At 36.6% G+C, this 20,167-nt stretch overlaps 1 protein-coding gene across 3 annotated transcripts in view; it reads right to left on the bottom strand.

Moving 5' to 3' along the window:
* SNX7 (sorting nexin 7) overlaps window positions 1-20,167 on the bottom strand; it is a 99,809-nt gene that overhangs the window by 62,368 nt on the left and 17,274 nt on the right. For 2 of the 3 annotated variants that reach the window (XM_037729662.1, XM_017503751.2), the window contains exons 2-5: window positions 11,630-11,812; window positions 5,211-5,321; window positions 4,706-4,870; window positions 1,068-1,266 (exon numbers count right to left, since the gene is read on the bottom strand). In XM_037729662.1, coding sequence (XP_037585590.1) covers window positions 1,068-1,266; window positions 4,706-4,870; window positions 5,211-5,321; window positions 11,630-11,812 — 658 coding nt within the window. Of the gene's footprint in view, window positions 1-1,067; window positions 1,267-4,705; window positions 4,871-5,210; window positions 5,322-11,629; window positions 11,815-20,167 lie in introns of all 3 variants that reach the window. The other variant, XM_017503752.2, reaches the window with a different exon arrangement.

Genomic DNA, 20,167 nt, shown 5'->3' with positions numbered 1-20,167 from the left:
TTAAAAAGAGACAAATAATAAATATGAGGGCAAACCAAGGACGTTTAAAACAAATTATTATACTACATTCAGTTGCTACAATAATCTTATCAGGTGTCAATGCATGAAAAAGAAGGCAGAAAGGGGGCAAAGAATATTCGGTTATAATATTTTTTCTATATCTCTTTTTAAAACCAATCAATTCTTAATAAAGTACATTTTCCTACACCATCCCAAATGCTATGCTCATTCATTTGTGGTTTTTTTTCAATCATTAAACAAATTTTAATTGAGTACTTATTATGTTTGAACACTGTCTGGATACTAGAAAAAAAAAAAACTTTCCCAGCTTATCCTGATGGGCAGTACAGTTTAGTAGAGCACAATTAACAAATAAGCCACCAACTTAGGGACTTTTGGTTTATCTTTAAGTAGTTCCTCATCTCTAATAACAACTTATATTTGGAAATTCTTTGCTGACTCAGTTATCTGTTTTTATTGCAATTAGAAAATTATGGAAAAATCACATGATTAGAATTAGAAAAAAAATCATAAATTCTTATTTATAAACTAAAAAAAAAAAAAGAGAGAGAGAGAAAATAAGAAAAGAGGCAGATTTTTCAATTCATAAATCTCTCTCCCATACTTTGACAGGCTTAATACAGCATATCTGTTCCCTCCAGAAAAAAATAATTACTAGAAAATGTGAAAACCCTCTTTCCTGAAACATCACTTCTTTGATTCTAAGCTCTGTTCCATGTTGAATACAAACTTCACACAACTACATCCACAATCTTAAACTCGGGCTTACTTTACCACTATCTTCTATGAATGGGAAGTAGAGCAGCTAGTGATTGGTGAAAGCGAAAATACAGACTGCCTTCGAAATCATTTAGGAATCAGAAATGTCCACCACATGGCTGGAAATAAGCCACACTTTGAAGCTGACATTCTAACTGAATGCGATGGTTGTAGTTCTAACTGAATGCCACAGGCATAATGGGGTAGTTGCTACACTACACCAACATATGTGAAGATTCATCAGAAACTGAACAACTTTGAAATCACATTTCAGTAATTCTACTTACCCCTTTCTTCCTTATAAATTCTCTGAGATATTTTATCTATCAAATTTATTTTCTGGCTAAATAGTTCAATAAAGTTATTCATTTCCATGAACTCCTCTGGGCGGTTTTTAACTCCTCTCATTGAGGATGCAACAGCTCTGACTGTTTGTCCCATCCTGCTTAGCAATCCAGGACCTTGCTTCTTGTGAGAAGAGAGTTCCTAGAAACAAAAAAATGAAGTATCTCTGGTGAAACAAGTCGCAATATTCCAAGATTCAATACCAAAGGAAACCTAATTAAGAGAATAAAATTAAGATATAATTGTTTCGTAGGCATCAATCTTTTTAATGTTAGCTTGAAGCAGATTAGTTTTATTCAGGTACAGTGTCTCCTTTAAGTGGCAGCCTCCTCGATAATATTTCCTTTCACAGTACTCATGTAAAGCAGGTACACAGTCTTTCCTCAGACCACAAATCTCTAAAAGAACAGGGTTTAACAGGCAGAATAGTGCTCAGTGAGATACCAGAGAAGACAAGGAAAATATGGCATGCCATTTATAACAGGAATTTAATGGAAAATGATTGAGAAAGATTTCTCAGGGCCTAAGTTATACTCGGAAAAAGAGAACTGGGAAACTTCATTAATTCTTTGGGTGTAATAGTAGCTAACATTTATTGAGAGCTTAATACGTTCTGGGTACTATACTGATATGTTATATACGTAATTCACCATAAACCCATGAGGTAGGTTTTATTATTTTCCACATTTTACGGAAGAAAATAGAGGCACCAGGAAGTTAATTAACTTGCTCAAGATACCAGAGCAATTAAGTGACAGAGCAAGAACTGGCACCCTGGAAGTCTGATTCCAGACGATTCACTATTAAGCACTAACTTGCTTTGCCCCCTTAGAGTCATTAGGATAGTTTGTAAGTAGACAGTACCTGACCATAGCGCTTCAGCCAAATGAAGTGGGTAAACTGTGACACCACCTTCACTGGCTGGCTGGCTATAGAGAAAATGTTTAATAAAATATGTAACTAGTTATTTCATACTTAACCTAGGAGGGATAACTATAGACATGCAAAATCAATAGAAGAAATGCTATAAAAGAATACACCACACACAAACATATCCCTTCAGAAGCATGGCATAAAAGAACAAATAAAACAAAAAAGGACAAGGGATCCTGATAACGGCTGTGGCCCTTGTTGAAACACAGGCTTGGGATCAAATAAAATACTACTGACTACCGAAACTACAGATAAAAATACGATATATTATTTCCAAATATTAAATAGCACATTCTATCTTCCTCCAGCTTTCCTTTCTTGAATATCTTACCGACAATAATACACACAAAGTAAACTTGTTTATTTCCAATTTAGTGTGGGGTTTTTTTTGTGCAAATAATAACAGATGCCATCCTTGACCAGGCAACACATCCATCCAAGAGTGCTATGGCCTCATTTGATAGAGTAAATATTATCAGAGACAGGGCACATCACAACCGGCAAGCTGTTACTGAATCTGTTGACTGTGAAGAATAGTTCTAACACTTCTAAGGTTCTTAAGTCAGGCCACATATTCATTTCACGTAAGCCACAAAGGGCTTCCATAGAGCAGGACTGTCAAGATTGAAATAAACAACTTTTTAGTTTCTACCACTGGCAACAACTGAGAGATATAAAACTCAACATTTTTCAGTACTGTTTAATACTGACCCTTTGTCCTCTCTGGTACCTTTCTTGTTGAGTTATAGCTTTACAGAATAAAAGAAAGAAACAAGTAGAATGGATAAGGTTTTTGTATTAGAAATTAGACACTCCCCCACTTAATTAAAGGAAAAGGAGATTATATTATCTATCTATCCAACCATCCATCCATCCATCCATCCATCTCCATTCATCCATCTATCTATTCAATAAGTACTTTTATCCTAACTTTAAAAGCCCTGACCCATTATTACTCAAAATAAAGTACACCTTTGAACAGTACAGGTATGACCTGAGCAGGTCCACACATGTAAGCTGTTTTTTTTTTTTTTTTTGAGACAGAGTCTCGCTCTGTCACCAGGCTCAAGTGCCACAGTGCCAGCTCGGCTCACTGTAACCTCTGCCTCCTGGATTCAAGTGATTCTTCTGCCTCAGCCTCCTGAGCAGCTGGTATAACCCCACGCCCAGCTAATTTTTGTATTTTTAGTAGAGACTGGGTTTCACCATGTTGGCCAGGATAGTCTCGATCTCTCGACCTTGTGATCTGCCCACCTCAGCCTCCCAAAGTGTTGAGATTACAGGCGTGAGCCACTGAGCCTGGCCACATGTGGACTTTTTTCAGTAAATATATTGGAAAATTTTTTTGAGATTTGTGACAATTAAAAAGAATTCACAAACCACATGGCCTAGAAATACAGAAAAAACTGAGGGAAAGGTATGTCATGAATGCACAAAATATATGTAGATACTAGTCTATCATTTACTACCCTAATATATAAATCTATTATAAAAAGTTAAAATTTATCAAAATGTATGCACATATGTTGACTCACATGCCACCATTTGCAGTTCAGAGAAATGTAAACAAACATAAAGATGCAGTATTAAATCATAACTGCTTAAAATTAACTACAGTGCACACTGTACTATTGTACTATTTTTGTAGCCCTCCTGTTGCTATTTGTAGAGAGCGCAAGTATTGTGAATATCCACTTAAAACACCATGTGATGCTAATCATCTCCGTATGCGCAGTTCATCTCTCCAGTAAATTGGGTATAGCAGTAAAAAGTGATCTCTTGTGGTTCCCATGCACTTTTTTATTGTGTTTAGTGCAATACTATAAACCTGGAATAATACCATGGGACCCATATGAAGTGTCGCTAGTGATGCTGGAAGTGTTCCCAAGAAGCGTAGAAATGTCATGGCTTACAAAAAAAGTTGAATTGCTTGATAAGTACCATAGACTGAGGTCTGCCACCATCGTTGCCCTCCATTTCAGACCGACAATTCATCTCGTCAACAGACAACATAAACTCATGGTATCAATGAATACAGTAGAATATTCTAAGTGTATTTTCTCTTCCTTGTGATTTTCTTAAATAATATTTTCTTTACTCTAGGTTACTTTATTGCAAAAATACAGTATATAATATACAAAAGATATAAATATGTGTTAACCAACTGCTTATGTTATAGTTAAGGCTTCCAACCAACAGCAGGCTACTAGTAGTTCAGTTTCTGGGGATTTAAAAGTCATATTTAGATTTTCAACTTCATAAAGGCTTGGCTCCCCAACCCCCATGTTGTTCAAGGGTCAACAATAGTGTCAATGAAAGAAATATATTTATATCTGTTCATCATTTGCTATTTATGCAAGAAGCACACTGACATTAAAACAAACTTTACCAAAATGTGTGTGTGTGTGTGTGTGTGTGTGTGTGTATGTGCGTGCACGCATATATATAGGAAAAAGATACAAGACTTCTGTAATACTTATATGTAGACTTGATACTGGGTTATATCTGAAGGATAACTCTCCAGTGTTTCTGAAAAATTCCATCTCAATTCAAGTACGCCACTGCCTGATTTGTAAAGGCAGACAAGAGGAAGAATACAAAAATACAGACACCAAAAGACTGTACAGTATAAATAAAAATTAGTTACCCAAGCTTGTGCAGTGAGAAAAATTTTGAAGTCTTCATTAAATGTTAGAGTTGGATGATCAGCAATTCGGTTCAAAAATTTATGTAAAGCTTTCCTGCGTGTCTCAATGAAGTCATCATTAAAGCGTTCCACCATTCCTTTTACCATAAACTTTTCTGGCAATGGCTAAGGCAAAAAGAAAATAAAAAAGGTATCTGAGTATTATGTGCCACAGGTTTATAAGGAATTCTATGTTTTCCCCTTTTGGAAGACTAGTTGAACATCTAACCATTTCTTATAAAAATGATTTTTAAAAATTCACAATGTTAGAACCAAAAATGAGAAATCATAATACATAATGAAGAATTTTTTTTAAATGTGTACACAGATTAAAACATTTAGAAATAATGTTCCTAAGATAAATGAATTACAGTGAACTTAAGGTCTGAAATTAGGTTTTAGGCATTCTAAAAGACTCACTAGAAAACTGGTAGCTATTCTATGAAAAAAAATTTTGCAAACTTACTGGAATAATCAGAGTGGGGTGTGCTTCTTCCAGTTTTCCCTTCAACCAAAGGAAATCTTGATACCGTCTCCTAACCTCAAATTCACTGGAGTCAAATTCCCCACGAGATGTCTGGAGAAAGCAGGAGAAAATAACAGCACATGCAATAGAAGATAGAAGATATTTGCCTAATGTTATTTTAGACATTGTGAAATAAATGGGTCTCTAAGAAAAATTAACAAATCCTAATTATTCAGTGTTTGTCAGCCTGTAATTTTTTTTGTCATCTATTCATGTAGCAGATGAAACAAAGCAAACTCTCCAGTATTTCCAGAAAGAAAGCAAATATCATACTTAAATTTAAAATCCAAACTGAAAAATCTGTCTTACAACAACCATCTGCCTTCCACAAGACTTTAACTACTATTATCTTTGGCATGACTTTCTTGCTAACAAGAAAGTGTGTTCTGAATTTAGGTTTCAAATATATTTCTTTTCTCAAGATGATTAGAATTCAGAATTTGAGGAAAGTCCTATTTTTGCAATTTGGAAAATAACCTGAATGTAACTGAGAAAAATGTTTTCTTGGAATTTGCTCAAATGAATTGCTGTGCTAGGGTTTGCTTTTAGTATATGAAAGTTCTAACATTTTACCAAGTGATTTTGCCACTGTTTTAAAAGATGTAATTAATAGACATTTGATGTGAAAAGAAAATCTTCCCGTCATTTCTCAAGGAATTTTATTTTGGGTTATATGCCTAAACTTCTAAAAATTAAGCAAATACATTAAAATATCAGTTCTCAACAAACCAAAAATCCATGCCAACACATATGACAAGAAGAACATAGGTACAGTATCAACCTCATTCCTATTGCCTGAGTCCCAAGACAAAGACAAAAATATGAATTCATCTAATGCATACTCACCTCTCATAAGAAAATAGTCACTCACACCAATAACTTATTTAACTGAATTTTTGCATATTAAAAATTACATGCAGAATGTTTAGGGTGAGATTTTCCTGCAGAAGATGGAATAACACATTGCAAATATATTTCACGCTCACCAGAAATATCAATCACCCACACAGATGGACACAATTGTAAAATTAAACAGTCCAAGTCATAAGATGCAATCTTCATTGTCATAAAATAAGGTCCATGAAAGCTATACTTTCCAAAGTTCATTCTCTTAAAATGAATGTTCAGAATATCATATAATGTCTCTTTGTACAACATTCTGTTTATAACGGGAAAAACTGGGGCAAATGAAATGCAGAAGTCTAACAAAGTAAATGGTCACAAAACACTACAAAATCTAGCTATTATGCAAAATGGTACAAGATACAGAAATGGTTAAAAACAGGAAAACTAAATCTAGTACCAGCCCAGTTTAACAATATAGACTGGTTGGTGTGTGTATGTCCATATGCAAATAGACACATGCATGTACACATACATATGCACCCAAAACATGGTTTACAGCAACTCATTAAAAAGTATTACTGAGCACCTTCTTGTGCCGGGTACATATGCACAGGTCCACTACCAATTTCTCAGAATATAAATTGGTATAATGAACAATAAAGCACTCAAAAAGAAAAAACCCAGCAGTTAAAATAAGATTGAACTATACATGTCCTCAAGAATATCCAACATTTTAAGTAAACACAAAACAATCTGGTATAAATTCCAGCAAGAAGATATAAAATCAAGTCAAATAATTGGTTCAGTCTATCCTTACTACTCTGTCATTGATTCAAAAGAATTCTCTAATGTACTGCAATAGAAGACGACAGAGGATACGTGCAAGTATGGAGGAGAATATATTACTTCTTCCTAATCTTAAGATTCATTCTTCTCCTGAAGGGTTATAAGAGATATATATGTAAGAATATGATGAGGAAAACAGTCATTATCAGCTGGGTTGGGAACAAGACTAATTTCCCTACAGCAAGGATTAGAATCATTGTCTACTCTAAAGTGAACGAATTTGGTCATTATAAGATGCCAGTACGCAGTGGCTTACTCCTGTAATCCCAGTACTTTGGGAAGTCAAGACAGGCAGATCATGAGGTCAGGAGCTCGAAACCAGCCTGACCAACATGGTGAAACTCTGTCTCTACAAACATACAAAAAATTAGCCGGGTGTGGTGATGTGTGCCTGTAATCCAGGAGGCTGAGGCAAGAGAATTTCTTGAAACGGGGAGGTGGACATTGCTGTGAACTGAGATAGCACCACTGCACTCCAGCCTGGGCAACAGAGCAAGATTCCATCTCAAAAAAAAAGATGCACAAAAGCTTCCTAACTGTAGGAATAACTGGGTTTGACGTATCTCCAACTTAGAAATACATTTTATAAAGTGCATTTGAAGTACAAATAATGCTTCTAACATAGAATACAGTTTTCCATAGAAGCAATATTGTAAATGGTAGCCAATTTTTCATGTCTGACCATAAAAGCTTGGGGACTTAAAGTTTAGTAATAATGAACTCGTGTGAACTATACACCAAAATGCATTCATTGCAAAAATAACAATCTTCAGTCAAGTATGAACAGTTATTCTATACTCTGAGAATTTAGAAAACTTTTTTTGAGGGAAAATGAATTTTAATAATCAGTTCAGCCAATCAAGAACACGGTGTAAGCTCTAACTATATACTGACAGGCATTTACAGGTTTGTTTTCACAAAGAGGAAGTAGAAGGAAAGTCCCTTGTTCAATCTCTTAGTTCTTACTCCTATATGTACTAAGAGAACATGCATCTCTAGATCTCCAAAAGATAAAATACATCTTTAGAACAGTCACTTCCAATATGCTAACCTATAAAGGGTAATTTCCCATAAAAAGAACAGACACCAGGCACGTGGTCTTCCTGATACAATCATTTACAGTTGGATCACTCTTAAGTATTCCTAAATAGGTGACTGTCAGTGTACATATGTGTATATTCATTTACCCTTATAACCCTTAGTGTCCATGAACATAAATACTTACAAAACTAAGACTTTTCCAGGGAAGCCATCTTTCAACCTCCAAATTAGATGGTGTATCTCATGCTTATAGTAGCCAATATTTTTCCTTTAAAACATTTATAACTATGAAGAAATAACTTAGTATATGATATGGTTTGGCTGTGTCCCCACCCCAATCTCACCTTGAATTGTAATAATCCCCATGTGTCAAGGGTGGGGCCAGGTTAAGATAACTGAATCCTAGGGGCAGTTCCCCCATACTGTTCAAACGGTAGTGAAGAAGTCTCATGAGATCTGCATGGTTTTACAAATGTAAGTGCCCCTGCACAAGTGCTTTCTTGCCTCCCGCCATGTAAGATGTGTCTTGCTTCCCCCTTCTTTCCACCATGACTGTGAGCCCCCAACTCCAGCCATGTGGAACTGTGAGTCAATTAAACATTTTTCCTTTATAAATGACCCAGTGTTGGGTACGTCTTTATTAGCATCATGAGAACAAACTAACACAGTATATAACTGTTTAATATCATCAAACATACACACATCCCTTCCTCAGAATGAAAACACCAGGAAGACAGAAAGTTTATTTTGTCAGACCTATCCTTATTACTGACGTATTCTTAATAGATAAGCACAATACCTGGAACATAAGGGGTGCTGAATAAAAGCTTGTGGGATAAATAAATGATAAGTGAATAAGAAATGACTATTTGATAACATAATATACCTCTACTATTTGTATATTTGTATCAGTAATATATATTTCTGTATATATTACACATACACATATATATATATTTCTGTATATATATATACACATACACATATATATAGTCTATATACTACGATATAGTAAAAGTAATGAGAAGTAGAATGAAGGAAGCTAGTTTGTAATAGTTAAACTGAAAGTTTACCATATCCATACCTAAATGCACAAAAATACAATAGAAAAAAATGTATAGTATGAAAGTAAACTGTGTGGATTTAAATCTCAGCTCAGCTAATCACTATGTTGTGTAACCTTCGTCCTTATTCATGAAGTGGGCGTAAATCGTAATATCTTATGTTTATGGATTATGGATTACTATGAACCTAAATGAGTTAACATGCAGAAACCGGTTAGAATATTAATTGGCACTACGGAGTCACACAGCAAATATTCTCTAGTTTATATACTTTAATATTATTATTACCAACACTATTACTACTTCTATAAGACCAGTCCATTTAAAGTATGTTGTAACAAGAACAGAAAATCAAACACTGCATGTTCTCACGCATAGGTGGGTATTGAACAATGAGAACACATGGACACAGGGAGGGGAGCATCACACACTGAGGTCTGTTGGGAGGGACAGTGTCGGGTAGGGAGTTGGGGAGGTATAATATGGGAAGAAATTCCAGATATAGGTGATGGGGATGGAGGCAGCAAACTACATTGCCATGTATGTACCTAAGCAACAATCCTGCATATTCTTTACATGTATCCCAGAACCTAAAATGCAATTTTATATATACATACATAATAAATAAAAATAAAATACGTTGTAAATATGGAAAACTCAGAAGAACCGTACGTCTGTGATCAGAATGAAATTCATAAGGTTTTAGAAAGAGTATCTTTCCGAGAGAAACAAGTGAAGGGAAAATAATTCAGTTTCACAAGTTATTTGCTAGGATGGATAATGACAATAGATAATTTTAACAGTAGTAATAGGAGAAATTTGGCTCTATTCCTAGCAGTATGCCTGCATTAACATATTCAATTTTCATAAAGACTTTATGAAGTTAATACTGTTACCCTATTTACAAACGAGGAAACTAATATAGAGAGGTTAATTAAATTGTCCAAGAACATAGCAAGGAAGGGGAGAAATCAAGATTCAACTCCATGCTGTCTTGCTCTACCACATCTTGATATAGCTAAGATAATTCCTTCACTCATTCATCAACAAAATAATTTACTTATTACGTCCTAAGTACTGTGTTTGGAAGTATGGATAACTTAAAATGTAGTTATCTTCCTTGAGAAACTCACAAACTCACTGAGCATAAATACAAATAAACATAGTTATCTATCCAAATACAAGGAGATGGCAATTACTGAATGCTTATCATGTGTCAGGCACCTTACTAAGTGGGGTTGGCATTGATTATTTATTCGACTGCAACCCTACAGAAGTGGGTTCTATTATCTGAGTTTTATAGATTTAAAAAAAACAGCTTAGTTGGATTAAATATATGCTTTTGATGTTTTGCTATATTGACTCTAATGTTTTACATTCCTTAAGAATTCAATAGAACAGTATGAGAAAACAGAGGAAAAATGACTATTTCAGCCAACGGACAGTAACAACTAGAGAAGTCTTCACAGGCATCTAACATTTCGAGTTGCACACTGAAAACTAAACATGATTTCTTTTGTCTAAGAAGGGGATGGACACAGCAAACAGCAGAAAAAGTATATGCAAAGTTATGAGAGCAAAAGATCCCCTAAATATTCAGAAAACAGAAGCAGCTCTCCATGAGTAGAGAGCAAGGGTACTAATGTGAGGTGTAAGAAATAAGCCTTCAGGGTAAGTTGGCACCAGATTGAGAAGCCTCTTTATATGTCATACAAGAAAGTCTGCACTTCGTTCTGCCTGAAATCGGGGGCCGAGAAAGGATTTTAAGAATTCGAGTGAAGAAATCAGATACATATATTTTCAGGAAATATAACCAATAGTAGTGTAGCAGTCTCATTGTAAGAAGCAATTATAGGAACATAGTTCAGAACTTTTTTAGCTAAAAAAAAAAGAGATGTATTTTTACATTTATGAAGTGTAAATGTCTAAGGTGAGGCTTTATAAACAAAATATTATAGAGAGAATTCTTTAAAAATGCTATTAAATAAAGGACTTAAAATACAGATTATACTAAATGGTTGCTTAATTGTGTCTGAGGTAAACTGTCTTTGCAGCACTTTGCCCTAAGATTAAAGAGATCTGAGTTCTAACATCTACTTTGCCCTCGAATTATTGCACACATAACAATATCTCATATATGAGACAAAGTGGCCACCTGCCCCACTTTGGAAAACAAATGGTATTATATTTTATAATCTTCCAAAGAAATCCTAAAACAAACTACTGTGCCCTATTTAAATATTTTCTTCTTTATTAACAACTTGGTGCCCATCTTTTTCAAAGGTATTTCTTACTAATTTTTTTAAACTGAAAACCTAGATGTTCTTACTCTAAGAAGTATAGCTGATGTAAAATGGGTGACTATTTCTCAAGTTAATTTGAATTGCACAGAACAAGTGAAGGGCAGATAAGATGCAATGTCCTAACCAAAAGGTTTGAAAAAATAAAAGTCAATTTAGCTAAGATCCTGGAATGTTGAGAATTACAATGAACAAGAAGTACTTACTTCCAAAACTTCAAAAAACGCATCTATATTCAAGAAAACATTCATCCAACATTTACCTTAGTAATAATCCTATATGTAATAAAAGTTTCTATTGTAGTGACGTGACTTTCAGGTTCATCAACTGTGATGAAGAGATCCTTTAAATCTGGTTCATCCTCAAACTTGATTTGGTTTATCATTGATAACGGGGATGTTGGCATCATAGGGCTGAAGGAGTTCATATCCATCAATGAGGCATCCTAAGAAATAAAACATTCAAAAATGAATATTGATAGAAAAATTGAACTTCTAATTATAGATGCTATCAACATTAATGAAATATACCAAGAACAAAAAGGATTATTGGGCTTTTAGTTAAATGTGATATATTGAACATGTATTTTTACCTGTTTCCTCTTGAAAATCCCACCCAAAAGATGATAGTAAAGAAAGAAACAAACAAATGAAAAGTATAAACCCTCAAGGATTGCTATGGTTTGAATGTTTCTGTTCTCGCCAAATGTCATGCTGAAACTTAATCCCCAATGCAATAGTATTAAGAGGTGGATCCTTTAAAGGTGATTAAGTCATAAGGGTAGAGCCCTCATGAATGGTACTAGCTGCCTTATAAGAGGGCTGTAGGGAACTAGCTAGTGCCTCTTCTGCCCTTTCACCTTCTGCCATGTAGGGACATAGCAAAAAGACACCATCTTGGAAGCTGAGGGCAACCCTCACCAGATGCCAAAACTGCCAGCACCTTGATCTTGTACTTCCTAGCCTCCAGAACTATGAGAAATCAATTTCCATTATTTATAAATTACCCAGTCTCAGATATTTTGTCACAGTGGCACAAATGTTCTCAGGCAAGGGTAAGAAGAAAAAACTATAGTAAGCAAAATGTTTCAACTACTTTTTGGAAATTGGAGATCTGATCATCAAGTGGTAACTAAAATAGCAGTGCAGAGAAAGCCGAAAATTAGTCTAGAAGAGAACAGTAAACTAGGAAGACGCAAGGATATTTATGATGTAGAATGCCAGAAAGCCTCAAGAATTGGAGCCGCCAAGAACCTGTGGACATAGAGGTTGTGACAGAGCAAAAAACCAAACAATTGGTTATTAAGAAGATCTAATACAACAACAAAGAGTTAGAACCTCAGATTCCCTCACCCACCCTATGCAATGAGGTAGCTTCCCACCCCAATTTGGCACAACACTGGAAGTTTGCTTTCTGAAAGGTCTGAACTTAAGAGCATCCAATAGGATGGAGGAGAGGTCCTATGAAAATACAGATATCAAGTGAAAGTCCTGCATACCAGACCAAAAGACATGCAACCCTCCTCACCTGCTCCTAAGGACACTGGCAGGAAGGTACAACTCCCACCCCATCACGGTCCATTTAGGATGCTATTAAAGAAAAATATGATCAACTAGCTAGTTTACAAACAACAGAAATTTATTTCTCACAGTTCTAAACTAGGAAGTCCAAGATCAAGATGCCAGCAGATTCAGCATCTGGTGAGGGCCCGCTTTCTAGTTTACATAACAGCTTCCTCTCACTATAATCTCACATGGTAAAAGGGGTGAGGGTCTGTCTTTGATCTTTTATAAGGGCACCAACCCGAATCATGAGAGCTCCACCCTCATAACCTAATCACCTCCCAAAGTCTCCATCTCCTATTATCATCACCTTGGCAATGAGCATTTCTATATATCAATTCTGGGTGGATACAAATATTCATACCACAGCACCCACTACAGTTGCAAGTTTCCTTTCTTAGCTGATCTTGGAGAAAAACCAACAGTTGTGGTCCCCTAATGAATTAGCCAGGTCTCTACATAACCATCCTACATTGAAGCCCCTACCATGCCATAGAATGTCTACTCTGCCTTTTATTATTTGGTGTAAAATCACAAACAAACCAAAACAGAAGATTAGAGGAAGCAGATAGAACAGAACAGAAATACTTTTTAAAAACTATGAAATCACCAGAAAGATAATAGAAAATATTAAATCCATGAATGAAACCATGCTGCTTTTAGAAATAATATTCAGAGAACAAAACAACGCCAACCAAAAAAGAGACTCGTGAAAATTAAAACATGACAGCAATATAAAAACGCAACAGAAGCTTTGAAAACCAGAGCTCAAGAACCATCCCACTATGTGAACCAAAAGAACAAGAGATGGAAAATGAGAAGATTTTTTTAAAGTGAAAGGACCCAGGCAGGCAGTGCCCAAATAAAAGGAATTCCAGAAAATAAGAAAGAAAAATATCATTGACATAAAGTGTTTCCAGGTTGATAGGGCTTGTCAGGTGTCCCTAAAATGAACAGGACACTGGTTGGGTAGTTAGCACTCCTACAAACATCCATCACCATGACATTTCATAATACTAAAGACTTAATTCCTGAAAGATTTAAGAAAGAATGTAAATAAAATAAAGGAGGAATCTTGAGAATCAGAATGCCATCAGAGTTCGTAAATGGCGATGCTGAAAACTAAATGATAATAAACTGATGCCTTCAAAATTTTGAGAGAAAAGTATTTTCCACCTAGAATTATACATAGCCAGGCAATTGTCATTCAAATATACAGGCAGAATAAAGCCATTTCAGACATACAAGACTTCAAAAACTAAGTTCCCATGTACCTAGTCTTTGGAAGCTTTTTTACTTCTCCAAAATAAGGGTATATGCCAAGAAAGAAGAAACAGAATCCCAAAACAAGAGATACAACAGAAGATTAAAGTAAAAGGAATTCCCTGGAAGATAATGTTCCAGGTTGACAGCTTTGCGGCAAACCAGCCCATATAGACAGGACCAGGAAAATACATATCCAAGGAGTCAAGGACAGGACAGGGAGAAAGAATAAAGGAAGCAAGGGAGGAAGGAAAAAGAGATGGTGGAAAGCATAACAAGAAAGGGGAGTAAGCAAAGGGGGGAACAAAAAAGAGAGAGAAAAACAAGGAAGAAAGGGAATGAAAGAAAGGAAGTCAAAGGAGGACAAAGGAAAAAAGGAAGGAAAGAAAACTGATAGAATAATGACATAAATGTGAGAGGGAGCATGCCTATGTTACATCTGTAGATAAACTATAATTGATACAAGAAAGTTAAGGATAGAGAAAGCAAAAGAGAGAAAAGAAGGGATGAGAAAACTTTTGCTTATTGAGAATAAGCTGGAAACATGTTGCCCCATTATTCCTCTTATATCACCGTTATACCAGTCTCCTTCAATCTGGAACCATTTCTCATCTTTCATTTTCTATTATGGTATAGACCTCTTTGAAACTATTTTATAGGCTTTGTTTCCTTTTCTCAAATACAGACATAGGTTTTCTCTCTCCCATCATCTTAATTTATCACCATTTTAAGGTAGATCCAGGTTTAAAAAAACAATTATTTTTATTCACAGCCAAGTCATATAGTGAATTATGATTACATTTTCATTCTTCTACTGTTTTAAAAAATATTTTGTAGTTATAAGGTCTTGCTATGTTGCCATGGCTGGTCTCAAACTCCTGGCTTCAAACGATCCTCCTGCCTTGGCCTGTGACAAGGTTTGGCTGTGTCTCGACCCAAATGTCATCTAGAATTCCAACTCCCACGATTCATAGTGTCACGGGAAGAAACAGCTGGGAGACAACTGAATCATGGGGGTAGGTCTTTCCCGTGCTGTTCTCCTGATAGTGAATAAGTCTCATGAAATCTGATGGTTTTAAAAACGGGAGTTTCCCTGCACAAGTTCTTTTGGCCTGCTGCTGTCCATTAAGATGTGACTTGCTTCTCCTTGCCTTCCACCATGACTGTGATGCTTCCCCAGCCATGTGGAATTGTAAGTCCATTAAACTCTTTTTCCCATACAAATTTCCCAGTCTCAGATATGTCTTTATCAGCAGTATGAAAACAGACTATTATAATACAGTTAATTGGTACTGAGAGTGGGGCGCTGCTGAAAAGATACCTTCTGTAGAAGCAACTTTGGAATTGGACAACAGGTAGTGGCTGGAACAGTTTGGAGCGCTCAGATGAAGACAGGAAAATGTGGGAAAATTAGGAACTTCCTAGAGACTTGTTCAATGACTTTGACTAAAATGCTGGTAATTAATATGGACAATGAAATCCAGGCTGAGGTGATCACAGAGGGAGATGAGGAGCTTCTTGGGAACTAGAGCAAAGGTGACTCTGATTGTTTAAGCAAAGAGACTGGAGGCATTTTGTTCCTGCCCTAGAGATTTTTGGAACTTTAAACTTGAGAGACGTGATTTAGGGTAACTGGTGGGAGAAATTTCTAAGCAGCAAAGCATTCAAGAGGTGACTTGGGTGCTGTTAAAGGCATTCAGTTTTACAGGGGAACCAGAGCATAAAAGTTCAGAAAATTTGCAGGCTGACAATGTGATAGAAAAGAAAATTTCCTTTTCTGAGGAAAAATTCAAGCTGGCTACAGAAATTTCCACAAGTAACAAGGAACCAAACGTTAATTTCCAAGACAAAGGGGAAAATCTCTCCAGGGAATGTTAGAGGTCTTCCTGGCCTTCCTTTCCAGAGGCCTAGGAGGAAAAAGTGGTTTCATGGGCCAGGCCTAGGGTCCCCATACTGCATCCTGCATCCCAGCCATTGCAGCTGTTTTGGCTATGGCTGAAAGGGGCCAACATATAGCTCAGGTCATGGCTTCAGAGGGTGCAAGCCTCAAGACTTGGCAGCTTCCATGTGGTATTGGAGCCTGACAATGCACAGAAGTCAAGAACTGGGGCTTGGGAACCTCCACCTACATTTAAGAGGATGTATGGAAATGTGTGTATATCCAGGCAGAAGTTTGCTGCAGGGACAGAGCTGTCATGGAGAACCTCTGTTAGGGTGGTACAGAAGGGAACTGTGGGGTTGGAGCCTCCACACAGAGTCTCTACTGGACCACCGCCTAGTGTAGCTATGAGAAGGCTACTGCCCTCCAGACCCCAGAATGGTAGATCCACTGACAGCCTGCACTGTGCACCTCGAAAAGCAATAGACACTCAATACCAGCCTGTGACAGTAGACAGGTGGGAGGCTATACCCTGCAAAGTCACAGGGGAAGAGCTGCCCAAGAATATGGGAACCCATCTCATGCATCAGCGTGACCCGTATGTGAGATATGAAGTCAAAGGAAATCATTTTGGAGTTTTAAGATTTGACTGCCCCATTGGATTTCAGACTTGCATGGGGCCTTATAGCCCCTTTGTTTTGGCCAATTTCTCCCATTTGGAATGGCTGTGTTTACCCAATGCCTGTACCCCCATTGTATCCAGGAAGTAACTAACCTTTTGATTTTAGAGGCTCATAATGGGAGGAACTTGCCTTGTCTCAGATGAGACTTCAGACTGTGGACTTCTGAGTTAATGGTGAAATGAGTTGAGACTTTGGGGGACTGTTTGGAGGGCATGATTGTTTTTGAAATGTGAGGACATGAGATTTGGGAGAGGCCAGGGGTAGAACGATATGGTTTGGCTGTGTCCTCACCCAAATCTCATCTTGAATTGTAACCCCCACAATTCTCACATGTTGTAGCCTCCCACAACACCTTGTGGGGGGTAACTGAATCATGGGGGCAGGTCTTCTGATGCTGTTTTCATGAGAGTGAATAAGTTTCACGAGATCTGATGGTTTTCAAAATGGGAGTTTCTCTGCACTCTTTTGGCCTGCTGCCATCCATGTAAGATGTGACTTGCTCCTCCTTGCCTTCCACCATGATTGTGAGGCTTCCTCAGCCACATGAAACTGTAAGTCCATTGAACCCTTTTTCCTGCCTAAATTGCCCAGTCTCAGGTATGTCTTTATCAGCACCGTGAAAATGGATTAATATATCCTGCCAGAGTGCTGGGATTGCAGGTGTGAGCCACTGTGCCAGCCCAATTTTTGTTTTCCTGAGTGTTCATTATTCATTTATTCATTCCCTCTCACTCGCTTCAAAGTGTATCAGTGTATATATGTATATTGCTATTTTTGTCAATTTTGATATCAATAGGTTTTCCACTAAAAACACCAAAGAGTATACTATTTTAATTATATGACTATAATTAACTAATTATATTATTATAGACTCAAATTAATTATATGACTGTAGACTCACAGATTCCTATTTAATCAGTGGGCATAATTCATTAACAACATAATTTATTTTGGTGTTCAAACAGTCCCAAGTTTGACAAGTGAGAGCCCCTTAAAGCTGCACCTGTATGCTTTTGATACGTCTTCATTATCCTTTGAGCACTTTACTTTTTAGAACAAGATTTTTCAAGTTTATAATATTTTGTTTTTTCCCTGCCCAAGCTCTGGAATCAAGCATTTATCCAAGGAGCTCTGATTACTTAGAGAAGACTGGTATTTACAAACCAAGATATTAGTGCTAGGAAATAAATGTATGAGATATACACATACATATATTCACTGATATGGTTTGGATGTTTGTCCTCTCCAAATCCCATGTTGAAATGTGACCCCCAAGAGTTGGCAGTGGGGCCTGGTGGGAGGTGTTTTGATCACTGGGGCGAATCCCTCACAAATGGCTTGGAGCCATCCTCACAGTAACGAGTAAGTTCTCGGTCTGTGAGTTCACGCAGTATCTGGTATATAAAAGAGCCTGGGTCTTTCTCTTTCTCTTGCTCTCTCTCTGACCACATGATATGCTGGCTCTCCTTCACCTTTCACTACAACTGCAAGCTGCCTAAAGCCCTTACCAGAGGTAGATGCCAGCACCATGCTTCCTGTACCACATGCAGAACCGTAAGCCAAAATGAACCTCTTTTCTATATAAATGAATTATATAAACCTCTTTTCTATATAAATTCCCAGCCTCAGGTATTTCTTTATAGCAATGCAAGAACAGACCAACACACACACACATGCACAGACTCCTACAGCTCTAGATCTATGGCTAGATATAGATATAAAATACCAAGGGTTCACAAATTTGAATTATATACCTCTATTTCTAATTTGACACAACATGGCTTGTCTAGCGTTTCCCTTTTCCATATTTATAACTCTTTTCACCAGCAGTGAGGAGCCTGGTTCCCATTATCGCAAATATGTTTACTTATTGGCTCAATTCCCCTGTATGTAACCAATCTCCCAACCACACTGCTGGCTCCTCTGCTCTGACCACACAGGCCAAGGCAGCCTCATTCTCAACCCCAACCATGCAGGATACCTCCTCAGCTTCAATTTCATTTGGCAACACTGGTCATTTGTTCAGTCACCTTCAATAGTTTTGTCTAAATAAAAGAAGGAAAAAGATGGGAAAGGAAGGAAAAGGAAGGGCTACAAGTTATTCTTTACAAATAAAATTTGAAATATAAGGATAATTACAGTAAACTTTAAATTCAAATAATGGTTTCTTCACATGCGGAGATAAAACGAACACTATCAATAGAATATTTGAGTTATTTCTGCAGTGGTAGTAAGAAATTGTTTTCCAACTCTATACTTTTTCTTTTAGATACATTTGTTCCCCTAAAGTAGTAATAGAAATGTTGGAATCAAAAGTTTCGTTTGTTATTATGTAAAAGACTATAAAGTTAACCAATGTATTTGAATATTACATCTGCAATAAAGCCCATTTTAGCTTAGCAACAAAGTTGGCCAGTATTGAGTTTAAAAAAAAAAAAAATCATTATAAAGGTGGCCAAAAATGGCTTCTAGTCCTATCTCTGCCATTGACTAACCAGGCACTGAACCAGTAATTCAGCTTTTCCATGTTAAATTACAAAGTTGGACCTGATGATTTCCAAAATATCTCAGATACAAATGCATTAATATACTACAATATAATAAATTCTGATGTTTTAAGAAAATACACTTTTTTTGTGAAACTATGTATGGGAAAAAAAGATAAAATCGTAATATGGACTTGTTTCCCTCTCAAACCAAATCAATAAAAATGCTTTTGAAGCATCAATAATACTCAGCATACTGCTCTAAAGGCTCTTGTCACAAAAAGTTTAGCTCTGTGAACTATAATGTAACATTTAGGTCATCCTTCAATGTAATAATAGAAGAGATATTATCATAGGACGTGTTAACTGAAGAAAGAATAGTCATTAAGATTATGAAAGTTCAGCCTATTATCACAAAAAGATTTGTGATCAGTTAGGCATAATTTAGACCAAGGAGTAGAAGACAAATTTCAGTTGGATTAATCAGATGCACAAAAATAAAGAAGCAATAAATGCCTCGCAAAAAAAATTTAGTGAAATAGTTCAGGTGCAGTGGCTCGCACCTATAATCCCAGCACTTTGGGAGGCCAAGGTGGGCAGATCACCTGAGGTTGGGAGTTCAAAACCAGCTGGGTCAACATGGTGAAATCCCATCCCCCATTTAAAAAAATACAAATATTAGCCGGTTGTAGTGGCAGGCACCTGTAATCCCAGCTATTCAGGAGGCTGAGGCAGGAAAATTGCTTGAACCCAGGAGGCGGAGGTTGCAGTGAGCCGAGATCACACCATTGCACTCCAGCCTGGGTGACAGTGATACTCTGTCTCAAAAAAAAAAAACCAAAAAACCCAAAAGATTACTGGATATCTCCGTTAAGTGCATTCTTCCTAGATTGTCTTAGCCTTTTGTTGATTTTTGAGCTATTCTTT

This window comes from Cebus imitator, unplaced genomic scaffold, assembly GCF_001604975.1.
Source record: "Cebus imitator isolate Cc_AM_T3 unplaced genomic scaffold, Cebus_imitator-1.0 Scaffold314, whole genome shotgun sequence".
Taxonomy (NCBI): Eukaryota; Metazoa; Chordata; class Mammalia; order Primates; family Cebidae; genus Cebus; species Cebus imitator.
The sequence above is the reverse complement of the archived record's forward strand: the minus strand, read 5'-3'. Positions and strand labels throughout refer to the sequence as shown.